At 42.0% G+C, this 15,929-nt stretch overlaps 2 protein-coding genes and 1 long non-coding RNA gene across 4 annotated transcripts in view; 1 reads left to right on the top strand and 2 right to left on the bottom strand.

The window, feature by feature from the left end:
* ak5 (adenylate kinase 5) overlaps positions 1-15,929 on the top strand; it is a 71,978-nt gene that overhangs the window by 15,107 nt on the left and 40,942 nt on the right. Inside the window, exons 6-7 of the mRNA XM_079488971.1 lie at positions 8,030-8,221; positions 13,855-13,945. Of these exons, the coding sequence (XP_079345097.1) occupies positions 8,030-8,221; positions 13,855-13,945 (283 nt within the window). The remainder of the gene's footprint in view (positions 1-8,029; positions 8,222-13,854; positions 13,946-15,929) is intronic.
* The window catches only part of LOC306912624, a 60,195-nt gene that overhangs the window by 10,437 nt on the left and 33,829 nt on the right, over positions 1-15,929 (bottom strand). The window lies entirely within an intron of this gene.
* On the bottom strand, positions 14,973-15,527 carry LOC306943747 (receptor expression-enhancing protein 6-like; the record flags this gene model as incomplete). Its single annotated transcript, XM_079530277.1, has 1 exon — positions 14,973-15,527. One exon carries the CDS (start codon positions 15,525-15,527, stop codon positions 14,973-14,975), a length of 555 nt encoding a protein of 184 aa, XP_079386403.1.

Raw genomic sequence — 15,929 nt, 5'->3', positions numbered from 1 at the left:
CAATATTTTCCTCTGAGATGGAGAGCTGTAAGTAAAGGTATGGTATTGAAAATTGTAAATACTGAAGAAAGTAAAAGTACCTCAACATTGTATTACACTTAGTTACTATACACCACTGCCTAACAGGACAACGACCCTAAGCACACAGTTAACAATGGTCTCCCTTTCCATTTCCCTTTAACACTTAATCAAAGCTAATTTGACTGTCTATCTCATCATCTGTTCAGCCACATCATGATGTAAATACCACTGCTAGGAGCCATGTCCAATCTGATGGCTGAATTGAGTCTATCTGCTTTAGTCCCAAAAGACAGCAATGGCAATCTCTCCTTCCTATCATGTCACCTCCTTCCTTATTCCACACCAATTACAGACACACATAGTCACAAACATACCGACAACATACAGAGATATGCTTGCTTAAGCAAGCAAGCAAGCAAGCAGTCAGTCAGTCAGTCAGTCACTGGTACTCAAAGTGACTGAGGGGAACAGTTTGCTTGATAAACAAATATTATTTATAACATTTAATAACATTCATTACATGATGTTGACTATAGATACGATTTCTGTGGAGCATTTGATTTTTTTTAACACAAAATAAATATGGCTGTATCTTGTGATATAAATGTCAGGATTTGTATTCACTGGTAGCCTGGCTCCAGCCCTGAATCGCTAGCCACGCCCATTAAAAAAAATGTTCTGGCAAACAAAATAAAAATTCAGTGTGAGTGTCAGGCTAATTCACTGGAGGAGCTAATTCAGGATCTAAACTTAAATTATTTGTAGATACTGAGCTATCTGTTTGAGTTTATGAGTTAATTTAGCTCAGCGAATGTAAAAACAGACTTTATTGCACTTGAATTCAGCAGTTGAATTATGGCTGAGGATTTTGCTGCACACGATCATACACCCACCAAACGTTTGAGCCATTACTATGGTGATTATCAGTGATTCCAGTCATTTTGAACACTAAAGAGATTAGATGTGATTAGATGTACCTTTCCACTCTCGCTGCACAGAGCATCCACAAATACACAGCAAACTCCTGAGTGTTACATTTAAATTAAACATTTTATCTCTATATAAATTCAATTCAATTAAAAAAATAATATTTCTATCTTTTTTGAGGGGCGCTAGCCCCTACTACCGTATATAGCTTATATTTTGTCCCGTCACGTCTCATATTTGCCATTGACAATGAGAATTAGGTCATATCTGTGCCTCAAATATGACGTAAATTTGTGGCAACACAAACATTAAATACCATTGACAATGAAGGGAAAATGTACGTCATATGTAGACAAGCAAATCGGCTAACCAATCACATAAACTCAGTTGTTCATGAGATGATGTGTGATCATGTATAATGATAAGAGCGCCCCTCACTTCACACGGGTGTGATTTATTTTTAAACAAATACAAACCCAGAGCTAAATTAACACAGGGGATTTTGCTGTGTAGTGGGAAGAACCCAGGGGACTATCTGACCCACATACAGTAGCCTAATGTGACAGTTTCTATGAGATCACAAGCAAGGGGTGAAACATATTCCCTGTCAAAGGATTAACAAGGGTCCTATACAATTTCAACATTCAGTGAGCTTGGGCTATATCTCTCACATTTTGTTAAATGCAATTTCAAATTAAGCAATAATTTGATTCCTGTTGAGTCATTAATTGAATTGCCATGTGAAGATGGGATTATCAGGTTTCTGTAGAAATGGAACCTGCTGCAGGCTTCAGGCATGAGGAAGTTCACTGGAGGTGAATCCCTAAAGGAAGGTAGCAATCATATTTTGTTGTGTTTACAACTGTGTCCGGCCGTCCGGGTAACCACTTTAGACATACTGTAGCTCATTCAGACTCACATGGTGCTTGATGTGTTGCTCACCTCATAGCCCAGGGGTTCTAAACCCATGGGTCGCGACCCCTCGGGGGTCGCCAAATTATTTTGGGGTTTCCCCAAATTTTATTTTTTTCCCAACTGAATGGATGGAAAATCGAAAATTAAGAGTTTACATGGTACACATAGTACATGCATACACCTTCCTAATGATTATATCTGGTTTCAGTATTTATTTATGGTGTATTGTCTCTATTATTAAGGTTATTGTAGCAGTCAATTTATATTGGGGGTCGGGAGGGGGCGGGGCGGGGGTCCCGAGACATTGCCAAAGCATTTCCGGGGGGCCCCGGCCAAAAACGTTGAGAACCCCTGTCATAGCCAATAGGGAGAAGTTGCAGCATGTATAAATTAGGTGACAACTGTTAAAGGTCTATATGGGTGAATGTTCAGTAATAAATTTGGCTGGCTGCATATCAGTATGTCCGGACAGGTAGAGGTAGGGGTGGATGTAACAGCATAGTTTACCATTTATGCTTGCAGGCATAGCATTGTAGTTTAGATGCATTACTTCTGCAAGTGCAGCAGATTAGGATTATGCATAGCTCTGGTCCATAGCTCTAATGCGTTGCATTTAGAGCTATGTTACTGTCGATTTCCGCCGCTCGCATGAATGCAGACCAGCCTCTCGTCTTTAGCGTAAATAAAAATAAAGTTTTTGCCACTCAACAAAACTAAGGCGTGTTGTGTCAGCCTACTTTTCTTAGTGGGAGCACTCTGAGCCCCGTATAAACGGTACTTTTTAGCCAGAAAGGGATTGTTTTTCACCGGAAGAAAAATATTCTCTATGAGGCAATTCTCTGGGCAATATCGGTAGAAGGCGCAGTGGAGTAACTAAAAGTATTTTTTTTGGGTGGAAACAAAATCCCATTTTGGTCAAAAAGTACCGTTTATACGTGTGGTGGGGGGCTCAGATTGCTTCCACTAAGGAAAGTAGGCTTTCTAATGACACAACCAGCCTTTGTTTTGGTGATTAGCAAAAATGTTCTTTTTATTTACGCTAAAGACGAGAGGCTGGTCTGCATTCATGCGAGCAGCGGAAGTCGAGAGTAACATAAATGGTGCATTTATATAGCGCCTTTATCCAAGGCGCTTTACAGAGATTGTGCATTACATTCACACACACATTCATACACTGATGGCAGCGGAAACCATGCAAGGCACCAACTAGCACATCGGGAGCAATTAGGGGTTCAGTGTCTTGCTCAAGGACACTTAACTCTTAACACTTAACGACAGTAACTCTGGGGGAGCCCGGGTTCGAACTGGCAACCTTGCGGTTACCATCCAGGCACTCTACCCCTGAGCCACCGCCGCCCCACATAGCTCTAAATGAAACGCATTAGAGCTATGGACCAGAGCTAGATTTTTTGACATAATGTTCTTGTCTCCAACAAACATTCCACTAGGATATTTATTGAGATTTACGCTAAAGAACACGAAGAAAGAAGCAAAACCAGAATTCATGGGAGAGCAAGGATTTCTTCTGTGGTATTTTCACTCTTAGTTCCTCCTCACAGAAGAAGTCTCCTGCAAGACTAAGATGGGGAAGATGGCTGATGGAGAGAGATACAGTGTGTGAGTGTGTGTGTGTGTGTGTGTGTGTGTGTGTGTGTGTGTGTGTGTGTGTGTGTGTGTGTGTGTGTGTGTGTGTGTGTGTGTGTGTGTGTGTGTGTGTGTGTGTGTGTGTGTGTGTGTGTGTGTGTGCGCGCGCGTGCGTGCGTGCGTGCACACACACAGTATGTGAGAGAGAGAGAGAGAGAGAGAGAGAGAGAGAGAGAGAGAAAATTACAGAGGGGAATGACGGGGAATGACAGATAGATGGTGATGAAAAGTGGCAGTGATTGCACTCAAATACAAAAGCCTGACTGTGTTTGGTTGGTCTTGAAGGTTCTCACAGAGTGAATATAATGGAGCTCCATCCTGACTGATTGATTGACTGAGACCTTATATGTGGTGCTGTTCACACTTCCAAGCAGCTGGCAGCAGTTCTCTTGTGGCCCTGCAGGATCCATTAACATCAGACTTCTACACACCATACATGCTGCTGCTCTGCCCTTTAAAACATCACAGCGACTATTTGGTATGGGCCAGCCTCTGGGGACTTCAGAACATCACGCACAGATGCCTCCAACGAAGAACCCGCTGCCCCTTCATCTTTCCTTCAATCCCTTATACTGTAGAAGGCTGCTAGAGCTGGGGAGAGTATGTTTTGCACTCCATCCGTCCGTCCGTCCGTGCGTGTCCTTCCGACTGTCCGTGTACAGCTAATCTCCCGCACCGTTAACCCGGTCGATGCCAAACTTTGCACACACACACACTCCCTGCATGCCAACGATGAACCTCTGCCCCAAATTTTCCAGAACGGCGCGTTATAGTGCCACTGAGGCAGCTTTTCACATTTTTACCTATAACTGCATCGATCTGCGTGAAACATTGCATGCACACTCCCTAGAGGCCAAGGACAAACCTTTGACCTGCATTTTTCACATCTGCCTTTTATAGCGCCACCAGGAGACAGACTTTTATAAAAAACATTTTCTCTCACAAAAAGAAATCTCGCAAATCGTTACACAGTATCTCTATAGACATGTGCTCAAGACGGATCTGTCCGATATTTCATATTCCATCTTAATTGGCTAACATTGGCTTTCAAAGTTTGCAGGATTGGCCCGTTTTGAACAAAAAACCTCAAATCATGAACGCAGCATGCAATTTACGTGAAATCTTTCACACACTTTCCTACTAGGCTGAGGAATATATCCCACTTTTTTCACATTGGCCTGTTACAGCACCACCAACAGGTGGATTTTTGCAAAACATTTTTTTTGGAACAAAATGCCTAAAACCATCCAATTGCCAACAAAGGCGTAAGAAGAAATGGCACCCTTTTCACATTGGCCTATTATAGTGCCACCAGGAGGCAACAACCTGACCTGGCCTGGTGGAGACCTGTGCCCCGAGGGGCACTTTATCTAGTTTAGATTCTGTGGATGGCTGGCTGGCTGACTGACTAGCTGGCCAGCTGCTAATGGACTACCTGGATGATTGCCTACCTACTGTAGAGTATCTGTCTGTTTACTTGTCTTTATGTCTGCCTTCTTGTCTGTCTGCCTTCTTGTCTGTCTGTCTGTCTGTCTGTCTGTCTGTCTGTCTGTCTGTCTGTCTGTCTGTCTGTCTGTCTGTCTGTCTGTCTGTCTGCCAATCCACCCATCGTGTTGTCAGGCTATTAGAATCACATTTCCAGGTTTGTTTTGTGCATACATGGCATTTATGTTGTTGAGGATGGTGCATACATTACATTGAAAAACAATGCAGAAACAATTTCAAAAATATTTTCAAAACTATTTATAAAATTTGGTAAATTAGGTCTATAGATAAGCATAAAAAAGCAATACAAATAAATGTGATTTGCAACATACACTGTACCGATGTATAGCCTGTAAAAGCTGTTGTAGCATGGTTCAGATTTATAAAGGTTCTATGAGATGAGTGCTGGCAGCATTGCAGCCACTAGAATTGCACTCATTTTTCTGAGAATAATTACCATGTTAGACTAAAACCGATTTGGAAAGATATTTATGGATACCTTTGATGATAATGATGGATATGATAATATTGCATCGGACAAATGGTAGCCATGGAAATAAAAGGAAAAACAGTTAAAGCGTGCACGCGCACACACACACACACACACACACACACACACACACACACACACACACACACACACACACACAGGTGGCTGGATGCAAGTTTACTTTGGTAATGTCTTTTTTTCCAACTTATTGTTTTTTATTGTCATTGCCGGGGTAGACAATACATTTTAGACATAGAGAGAGCTTCTTAAAACCTTGTTCTTTTGAGAGGGTGAAATTAGTAACACACATTTCTAAAGGGTATTAGAGAGGAATCTTTTCTCGCCCACCTCTGTGGACAGGTCAACATCTGCTTGCTTGTGTGCGCTGCGTAATAAATATTACATTTCACTATAATGAGACTTTGAGCTCTCTTCCTGGCCTTTATAGAGATGCTATCATTGCCATAATGCTATGCAGCATTGCAGCCACTAGAATTGCACTCATTTTTCTGAGAATAATTACCATGTTAGACTAAAACCGATCTGGAAAGACATTTATGGATACCTTTGATGATAATGATGGATATGATAATATTGCATCGGACAAGTGGTAGCCATGGAAACGGAAACGATGATTTGCCAAGATGCGACTATAAGAGACCCAACGATGGGAGCATATCTCAAGATGAAAATGCACTGCATGAGTCAGCATTCCTCACGATGTTTCTAATCTTAATCAAGCATACAAAGCGGAGACAAACAAAAAAACATTAACCCATAGGATGAATTGTAATGTAGATGTTGCCTTGATGTTGTCGGGGATTCAAGTTTGCCCATTTTAAGTAGGAGCGTGAACATCTAAGGTCAGTAGCCAGTGGGCATACAGTTGGAGGCCATCGATATTGTCCTTTTCTTTTTGCTGAGGTTTGCGTGATCTGCGCAAAAGGACAGTTAACCCATTTTGGGCGGGAACCCCTTTTGGTGTTTTAAACATTGTTATAATTTAGCTATTGAAAAATAGCAGATCTACAAGCTCATAGCGCGCCACCGAGTGGCGCGCTATGAGCTTGTAGGTCTGCTATTTTTGAAAAATCGTGAGAATATTTATTTCAGAAAACTGGAGGATTTAGAAGGATTTTTTTAAATTTTGAGGTCAGGCCTAAATGGGTCAAATGATAAGGGACAATATCGGTGGCACCCAACTGTAGCAAATAATATCTCCATCACGTAATGGTCAGTCAGGCAATGATGGTGTTGCTGTTGCATCATACCGAGTGGCTTGGGTTTGTTCAGCTATGTCTTTTGGGCAACAGGCCTAGGTCACATGGTGTCCTGAGAACTCTTTTGTTTATCAGAAGGGTGGAGCTGTGTAGTACCAGCGAATCCAGATAAGGATAGCTGCCAAATCACAGTTTCCAACTTTCCTATTATGCAGAGACCATTCTCCTGTGATTGTCTGCACTTTCTGTTAATCAGATTTCCCTATGTAGAAACCCCCACTCATTTAGTAGCCTACCAAAGTAACTTTACCAAGTGCTGGTAGCCTGGTAATGTGTTTTGATCCAGGTCTGTCTGCACATACTGTATATACTGTACACATCAGTTTTGAGTGACATCTGAATGATATAGCATCTTGATTCTTTGCCAGGTTGGGTTTGATAGATTTTCCACTACATCCAGGAAGTGGGTTTTCTTCTAAATAATGAAGTTTCATCATAATTTTAAGTATTTATTTTATTTTACTTAGTTCAATTCAGTTTTAACGTTCAGTTTATTCATTTGTTTGTGTTTTACAAATGCAGAAATAAATTGAGAAATACAAACAAAAGAGTAACAAATTTGAACACACAAGAACAAAACACAAATCAAATCAAGACAACCAAAGAAACAAAAAAAAAACCCAAAAAAACTCCAATATAGTCATTATACAAATAAGTTCATGGTCACAAACATCATCCAGACAAGACAGGTTGGCTAGTCAGGTGACAGCTATTCAGGTTCAATCGGGGGCGTAAGGCGGTCAACATGAGACAGAAAAGGCTGCCATACTTTACTGAATTTGTAGATTGAGCCACGCAATGTGTATTAAATTTTTTTTCAATTTAAAAAAGTATAGTATGTCAGATATCCAACGGGAATGTGAAGGAGGGTATGTTTTTTTTCCCCAATGCATAAGAATAAGAGTGGTTGAGGGTAAATGAAGGTCAAATAATGAGGTATAGAGTAACAATATCTTTCCCTTAAGACTAAGAGGAGCTGATGCTATAATTATGTCTATGGGTGAATTAGGTGGAATAGTCGGGAAGGTAGTACGTTTTTGGCAAACAAAATCACGGACTTGCAAGTAACGGAAAAAAGTGGCTTTTGGGTAGTAACCTGCACTTTAAGTGAACTAAATCTAACCCTGCAATTGCGGCTTCAGTCTTGCTTGAGTTGCTCACATTGCCACATTGGTACACCGACAACCCTAGCCCTGTAGACATATAACACATGCAGTGGTCAGTGGCGTTGTGCCTTTTAACATCATGACTATTTCCCTGCCATTAGATCTGCACTCCAGACCTGGTGGTGTTTCTGGCCTGTGCCAACCACCGCTTGAAGGAACGTTTAGAGAAACGTGCCGAGCAGCAGGGACGACCAGATGACAACCCCAAGGCCACGGAGCGGCGTCTGACCAACTTCAAACAGAACACCACCTCCCTAGTCAAATACTTCCAGGAGAGGGACCTAATTGTCACGGTAGGCTATGGTTACCATCTTACTGTGTGTGCGTGCATGCGTGCGTGTGTGTGTGTGTGTGTGTGTGTGTGTGTGTGTGAGAGGGCGTGCACAAAATTGCTGCTATATGTATAATAATGAAAAATCACACCCGTGTGAAGTGAGTGGTGCAACTCTGTGTGGGGGTTCCCGGGGGGGATTTCCAGACCCCCAGGAACGCGCCCAGGGGCCCGGGCCGGTTCCGGCATGCCACCCCGCGTCCGAAACGGTTGAGAAATGACAGAGTTACCGTGTGGCGGTCCCTCTACTGTACCCTCTACTGTACTGTACTGTACTGTACTGTACTGCACTGTACTGTACTGTACTGTACTGTACTGTACTGTACTGTACTGTACTGTACTGGCACACCCGAAAGCATCATATATTATACAGTTAATATGTGCGTGTGTTTGTGTGAGTGTTAGGTTGCGCACAGGTGGTGAAAAACAACCATGCATTGCTCATAATAACAGAATTAAAAGTAACAGTCTAACATACTGTTTCTCTAGTGCTATTTGCTAAGTTCCATTGTACAGTAGGTTAGGTTCTGTTCCTGTTCCGTCTCCAGAACCTGACCTGTATGTTTTGGATCTGCTGCCCTTTTTATGCTCTCCCTCCCTCATCTGCATTTGGGTCCTTCTCTCTCACACGTTTTAACAGTCTGGTCCACATGTTAACAGTCTGGTCCAACATCATAGGGCAACATTTAAACAACCTATCTTGCAAGCACCCTGATAGGGATTCAAATTAACATTAAAAAAACATGTGGTCAGCTGAACCTCAGATGTCAGCTCCCGTTGTTTACTTTGATTACTTCTGATGTCGCATGCGGCTGATGTCCTTCTATTCCCTCTCTGCGTCTTCTGGCCTGTTGTTGATGCTAGATTAGTGTGAAAGTGAAATTGCTCACGAGGTACATAACAGTGAATCCCAATGTGATGGTGTGTCATATCCATGGCTTAGCGGCATGTAGTCCTCTGTTCTCCGTTTCCCTTTCTTCATTATTGCGAATATGTCGTCCCACAACCCCACCCCCCCCCCCCCCCCCCATCCACATCGGGCGGGTGCATGGTTGCACATGCATTTTCAGAATTTACCTCTATTTGCTTTCTGCAAGATCAGGTCGAGGTGACACTCATCTCAAATGGTGGATATCTGATGTCATACTCCAGTCTATGAATTCTTCATCATACCACAGACTGTAGTCAGTTATTCTAAATGTATTGACCAACAGGAAACGTCAAATGGTTGCCTGGTTAGAAGAACTGAGAGACTATTAATATTTGTAATATACAGAAATGATTGGTGGTTATACTGTAGATGTGCTATATGGCTCATCTTTGAACGATGCAATTGATTGTCTGGGGAGAACAGAAAAGCCCCTGTAAGTAAGTCTGAAAAGGGTTTCATGTTGAGTACAAAAATGGTGACTTAAGCCTGCCACAATGATGTTGGGGTCATTGTTGGCCACTTTTCTTTCCCCATTATGCTCAATCTCCCTGAGTAATTTGACCACATGAAAGCTTATCTGCTGTGTCTGCGTTGTTCCACTTTTCATATTCCTCTAGCATGGCTGCTCCTTAACTAAATTGTAACATTTCTCAGGAGAAAACCCTGCTTGTCAAATTGTCTCTGTAATCACACATCACTTAATTGAATTCACCGCAAAAATCGAAGGTGAACAAATTCTGAAGCACTCTGAAAAGCAATGCTTTTACAGATGACATCTGTACTCTTTGACAGTTCTTAAACAAGAATGAAAACTCCCCAATTTAAGCATTTTTGTTGAGCCAATGTTTAAATACTGTGAGAGTATTGTCTTCAATTGAATTATAATTAATAGAAGATGAAAATATATTTCTGACAATGTCTATTTCTGAAAAATTACAGAGCGGTCATACAGTACATAAGGTAATAGCTCACTTATTGAGACTGAACGTTGAAATATGAAATGGCCTTACAAGTAATGTACAAATAATACAGTTCATTATGTCAAGATTTCACTTATCCTTTTCGCCCAGGACGCATCTGTCAATCCAAAGCCCACACCGCCAACGCCGTCTTTTATCGTCTGTTGTGTGTTTGTAGTTTTTACGCTAGATGGCGCTCTTCGCTAACATATGAGTCACCATTTAACCCTCAGTCACACAGAGAAACATGAGATCACGTGGTCGCAAAATGTTTGTCCCCATATTCACGCCCTTTTGTTATCTCCATTTTTGGCCAGACATGATATTTTAAAACGGACAATAAACTAGAGAACCGAGGGTCGAAATTGGAAGATAAAACAACAACACGGAAGCACAGAGAAAACCTACATGTTTATCAACGACCAGGGGATCGATCATACTGGAGATAAATATTCTGTGACTACTTGAAAGGTAAGGAAAAACAAAAGAAATCGCTGGCAGGGGGTGAATTATTTATTTATTTACTCTGGCAGTAAATGAGTGCAAGGATAGGTATAATTTATGTAAAAACACCCATGACTAATTCGGAGACTTATGTACATCCATTTGCACCATATTTGCAGCCAGATTATGCACTGTAGGCCTATAGCTAGGAAAATTGGAGTGGGATCAAGCGCTTTATTTAGACCATGCGCCATAGATAATCTAAAATATAGGGCCATATGTAGCTTTGAGAGACCAGCTGTGTACAGTAAGTTTGATCCTCTCGAACTAAACTACGCTTAGATCAACTCTTAATGTAACATGTAAATTGTATGCAGAGACATAAAAAGGCATTTGTCTGACTCTATAGATGCATTTCCACTTTCCAGACAACGTCACACTGATAAGAACCTGCATGCGCGTGCAGGTCGGGGGCAAAAGAAACCGATTAGATGCAATGTAAAAGTGGTCACAGTACTAACATTTTCAGATGCTGTTTTCTTCCCACTGTGGAAGAGGAATGTTTAGGGTGGATGTTTACTGTGATATCTCGCTCTTGAAATAATATGTTGTGTCAACTTGTGTGTAAACAATAATAGCGATTCTCAAAGCATTTGTCCCCCAAACTCTACCTCCATTTCCAGAGGGAGCACAGCAGTTGTGACTTTAGGGCTGCAGACAAACATCCATACCAGGTGGTACTACAGTACTGAAGAACACTCATAATAACAGAAGTGAAAAACAAAAGAAGAATCCGTCTACTAGCACCGAAGGATCTTAGACGGCGAAGGAAGAATTGATTACATGAAACCGGCACATGCGTGTGCAGACTAAAATGTTTGTAAACAAGAAACCCATCTATAGGACAATCAGAATGTCCCTAAAACTGAACTATCCCCCTTCAAGGTTAACCGTTATCAATAGGTTGCCTTGCCCCAGCCCCTGATGGTTAGGGACTCCAACAACAATCCCTCTTTTCTATAACTTGTTACCATAGTAACAGACTGAGAGAAAATGCTGGTGATGGGAAATCCTAACCACCCATAGTTCCTTTTGTCACTCCATACAAAATCTACTGACTCGATGCGTTGAGCGTGTAGATAGGCTGCTTTCGCAGAACGTTCGCGTCTGATGACCAGGGGTCATCAAAATGTCCGTACACGGACAAATGTGTCCGTGGCAAGACTTGTTCTTGTCCGTGGTGTTCTTTTTTGATTTACTGTGACACTATGGCACATTAGAGTCCCGTTAATCAAATGTTTTATTTGCAAGGACCCCCTTAACTCTGAGAGTGTACAAATGGAATTTGACCCGCAAGTGTCAATTTGGTTCCATTTGAACACTCAGAGTTACAGACCTGTTGTGGTCATTCAGGGGTAGCTCATTATGTGTTTAATAATATTATTTGCACTCATTTTGTATGTCTATGGCAAAAAATTACTTTTGACAAAAATGTCCACCACAAGCTAGCATGGCGATGACCCCTGATGATGACATGTTCAGAACAGGGACGCTAGGAATTCATGTGGTTAAATGCACTCCACTCACACACACCCCACCACCACATCACCATGGCTAACACTCCCGATTTATTTTGGCCTCATTTGTCAAGAAAGTAACCCAGTCGAGTAACCATGACATGCATGAAGAATGGTACACCGCTGGGAAGGAGTGAGAGTAATTATCGGCTGTCAACCTCGTCGTATACACGAACCATGCGCCTGCCTTTGCCCCATTATCCACGGTTGTCATTGGCGAGGAGGTTTCTAAGGGCCGACATTGATGAGAACACTGAATAGGGATTATGGAGGATGAGGGGTCCGTTTCATTCAACTATAGCTAAACTCCCCACAGACAGTACTCAGTGCCAAGAGCATCGGAGGCTGATTGATTGAAAGAGGAAAAGTAAGAGCCCACTCGACTGAGGTGTGAAATTAATGTATCTGGCATTATCAAAGGCTTATGGTTGTATGCTGAAAAATAACCTCTCTTTGAGAGGTTTTTCTCTATGCATTACAATAGAAGGAGCAGACTGGGGTCACCACATTTACATGGGCGGTCAGTGGTCAGGTGTATAATGCAACATATCGGTTATTGGCCATAACAGCAATTAATTATCGGATATCAATATCAATATCAGCCAAAATGTCTCATTGGCACATCACTTTATAAGTGCATTTATAATGCTTTATATAACGTATAAATATTATTATGTTTATGAGTGACATGAGTAAGATGGTTAGAGCTTCGGTGCACTGACAATGTTTCTATAATCCTAGAATGGTCTTGGGGACAAGACCATTGGGGAAAAGACAACAAATACACAGCAAAGTGGACCATTAACAGTTCTACTGCGTAACCCGCATTCCCCGCTATTTAATCCAATATTCTACGCTGCCTAGATTGTCTTATTACCTTTGGAGCATACACCGAAGTATTTGCCGCTTTGATCGACGGCGGAATATAGTCCAATGGTTTGTTTTTTATGAGAAGAAACAGGCGCCATGACAATGCGAAACGAACACAGCCTGCACAGGGCGTTGCAGCCCAAACAAGTCCCCCGTTCACTTGCATTGAGCTCATTCCCCCCGAAGCCCTGTAGACCAGACCGGAAGTATGATTTCTGGTTTCATCATCATCATAACGCGGCGGCCTCGTCATCAGGTCAAATCCGCTATTTCTTTTTAATTCTTTTAAAACGGCGAATTAAACGCATTAAACAAGAAGCGGGTTTCACGTATTAAGCAGAGCTGATCGTTGGATTAAACAATTTAAAGCCCTGAAAGTGTGTTAAAGATCCACTTTTAAACTGAGTCCTTGTACAGGTACCTCTGCTATACCTCTGCTATTGTCATTTCCATGGTAATCAATTTGGGCCAAGGGTGTTTTCCTGGCATTTATTGTAAGATGCAAGATTGTATGGCAGAGGTACATGGACAAAACACAGAGCAAAATCCTCAGTGCAAAAGTGGATCTATAAGGGTTCATTTTTTTTTCATACACTAAAGAGTTTTAACAAGATTTTGGAATTTTAGATTTTTAAAAGACTACATTCTAAAAATCTTTCCAAAATCGTATCAAAACTCTTGTAGTGTATGGGAGGCTTAAGTTAAACTAACAAGGTATTTTACTGCGTTTGAGAGAGGCTGCGAAAAAACTGTATAGAGTTGCACTGACGTAATATATAAATGAATAACACCAAGCATTTTCCATCCATCTCAGCTGGATGCCGACCGCGATGAAGAGGAGGTCTTCTGTGATATCAGCATGACTTTGGATAACAAGTTGTTTCCCTCCAATGAGCCTGTTGCTGGTGAGTCAGTCGGTACTCGGTACATTTTAAATCAACAAAAAGAATGCTCATACTAACTAACGTTTATTTTTTCAGTTTTATTCCTTCATAATTGAGTTGAAAAAAGACAAAAAAGGAGCGCTTGGTTGGCGTAAAGTTTCCAACCACCACCACAGAGACTAGGGGTTTGAATCCTCATCGGGGCATCCGGCTTTGGCCGAGGGTCCAAATGATAACAATGTGCTATATGCACACAGAATAACTCTTCCTACTTCCAGGCCGCTTCCCAACTTCCTTCACAGGTGTTACCGATGATACTAACTAAGACGATCTGTTCCGTTTAGTGTGCAGTGGTTCTCAAACTTAATTAATTAACTTAATTTCAAGGACCCTCATAACTCTGAGAGTGTACAAATGGTTCCACAATAGCAGCACCCCAAGTCTGACCAGAATGAAACAGATCAAGCCTTCATTAATATCAGGCGGTAACACCTGTGAGGGAAGTAAGGAAGGGTCCCAAGTTCTTTCCAAAATGGTGTGTGACTTGTGTGCTCACTATAGCCCATTGACTGTGTTCCCGGGATGGAAGCTGGCGACAGGGGCCATCGGTGTCGCTGACTCCCTAAGGGGCTAGGGCAGCACCTCCTCCCATTTGGGGACTGAGGGGCAGCACTGACGAGACTACATAGGAAATGAGGGAATTCAAAAATAATTGGCTACTCGTTTTGAGTAGACAATTCTATTTTTCAAAAATCTCTTCTTGAAAAAACAAAATGAAATAATATGGAACAAAAACATTTTTTTCATATTATCTGGGGCCTTTTCTGTGTGTCAAAGATCCACGACTGTGTGACCCATTACATCCTACACCTGATGAGAATAAAAATACAGGTGCAGAGTTTAGCCCACTTGATGAAGAGAATGTGGGTGGGAATCGTGGGATCAATATTATGTAAAGTTTAACACATTCAAGATTTTCTTGTTTTACCGAGTCTGTAACAGTGGTCTGTGTCTGTCCATCACACACACTCACACATCCATCTGTCCATCACCCTTCAAAGACCGTGTTGTCATAGTTGGTCAGATCAGCAGCCTCGTTATGGACAGTGTCTGACATGTCCAAGACCTTTCCACTCAGGCCATTCAGCACACGACCCATGATGCCCTCGTGCATCAGGAAGAGAGGTCGGATGACGCTCCTGTATAAAAGCGTAGAGCCATTCCATGACACTGGAGCCATGCACCACAGCAGGAACACACACTTGCCAGCATAGTAGAAGGTGACCCAGGAGCAGTCCATCAAGCTCTCAAAAACGTTGAAGATGCTATAGACCGCCCAGTAGGTCAACCACTGATTGGCGTCATCCTTCTTGGTGCTCTCAATGGCCTTGATGGAGAAACGGGCTGGATAGACAAAGCCAATTAGGTTGCAGACAAAGGAGGCTAAATTCCCGAACAGAAGGTACAGCCCGATGACAACCAAAATAACCGCTGCACTAATCCGTTTCTGAATCCCTGTTTTCTGCTCTATCTTCGACAACAGAGTTGTCACTATGTTATTCTCGTTCAGTAATGCGTCGTAGAAGTCTTTCAGTTTCTTCATCTTAGGTCCTCGTCAAGCCTGTGGTAACAATTACCTTGTCAGAAAGTGCAATGCTGGCTGCTGAGTTTTCCTTGTGGTTCAGGAGTTGTACCTAACTCTTCAAGATCAATGCTTCAGTCTTCCAACCCAGTAAACACTGGCTAAATGTGCAAGGCAGGGTCTAATTATAATGTGTAGCTTTCATGTCATTTCTATGGCGTCATATCCATGATGTAAGTATTGCTCAAATATGGCGGGACAATGGACAGGTGAGCTGAGATTATGAATTCAGTGCGGTACCCATTATGTCTGAGTGCTTGGAGGCCAGACATCATGACATCAGTAGTCTATGAGTATGACATCATTACTATGCCAGTTGCCAGAGTACTTTGTGGACAGTCTATGTCAGCACTATGACGTCAG

Source organism: Electrona antarctica (assembly GCF_951216825.1).
Source record: "Electrona antarctica genome assembly, chromosome: 19".
NCBI classification, from domain to species: domain Eukaryota; kingdom Metazoa; phylum Chordata; class Actinopteri; order Myctophiformes; family Myctophidae; genus Electrona; species Electrona antarctica.
Note: the sequence above shows the minus strand (reverse complement) of the source record. Positions and strands in the feature narration are given on the sequence as shown.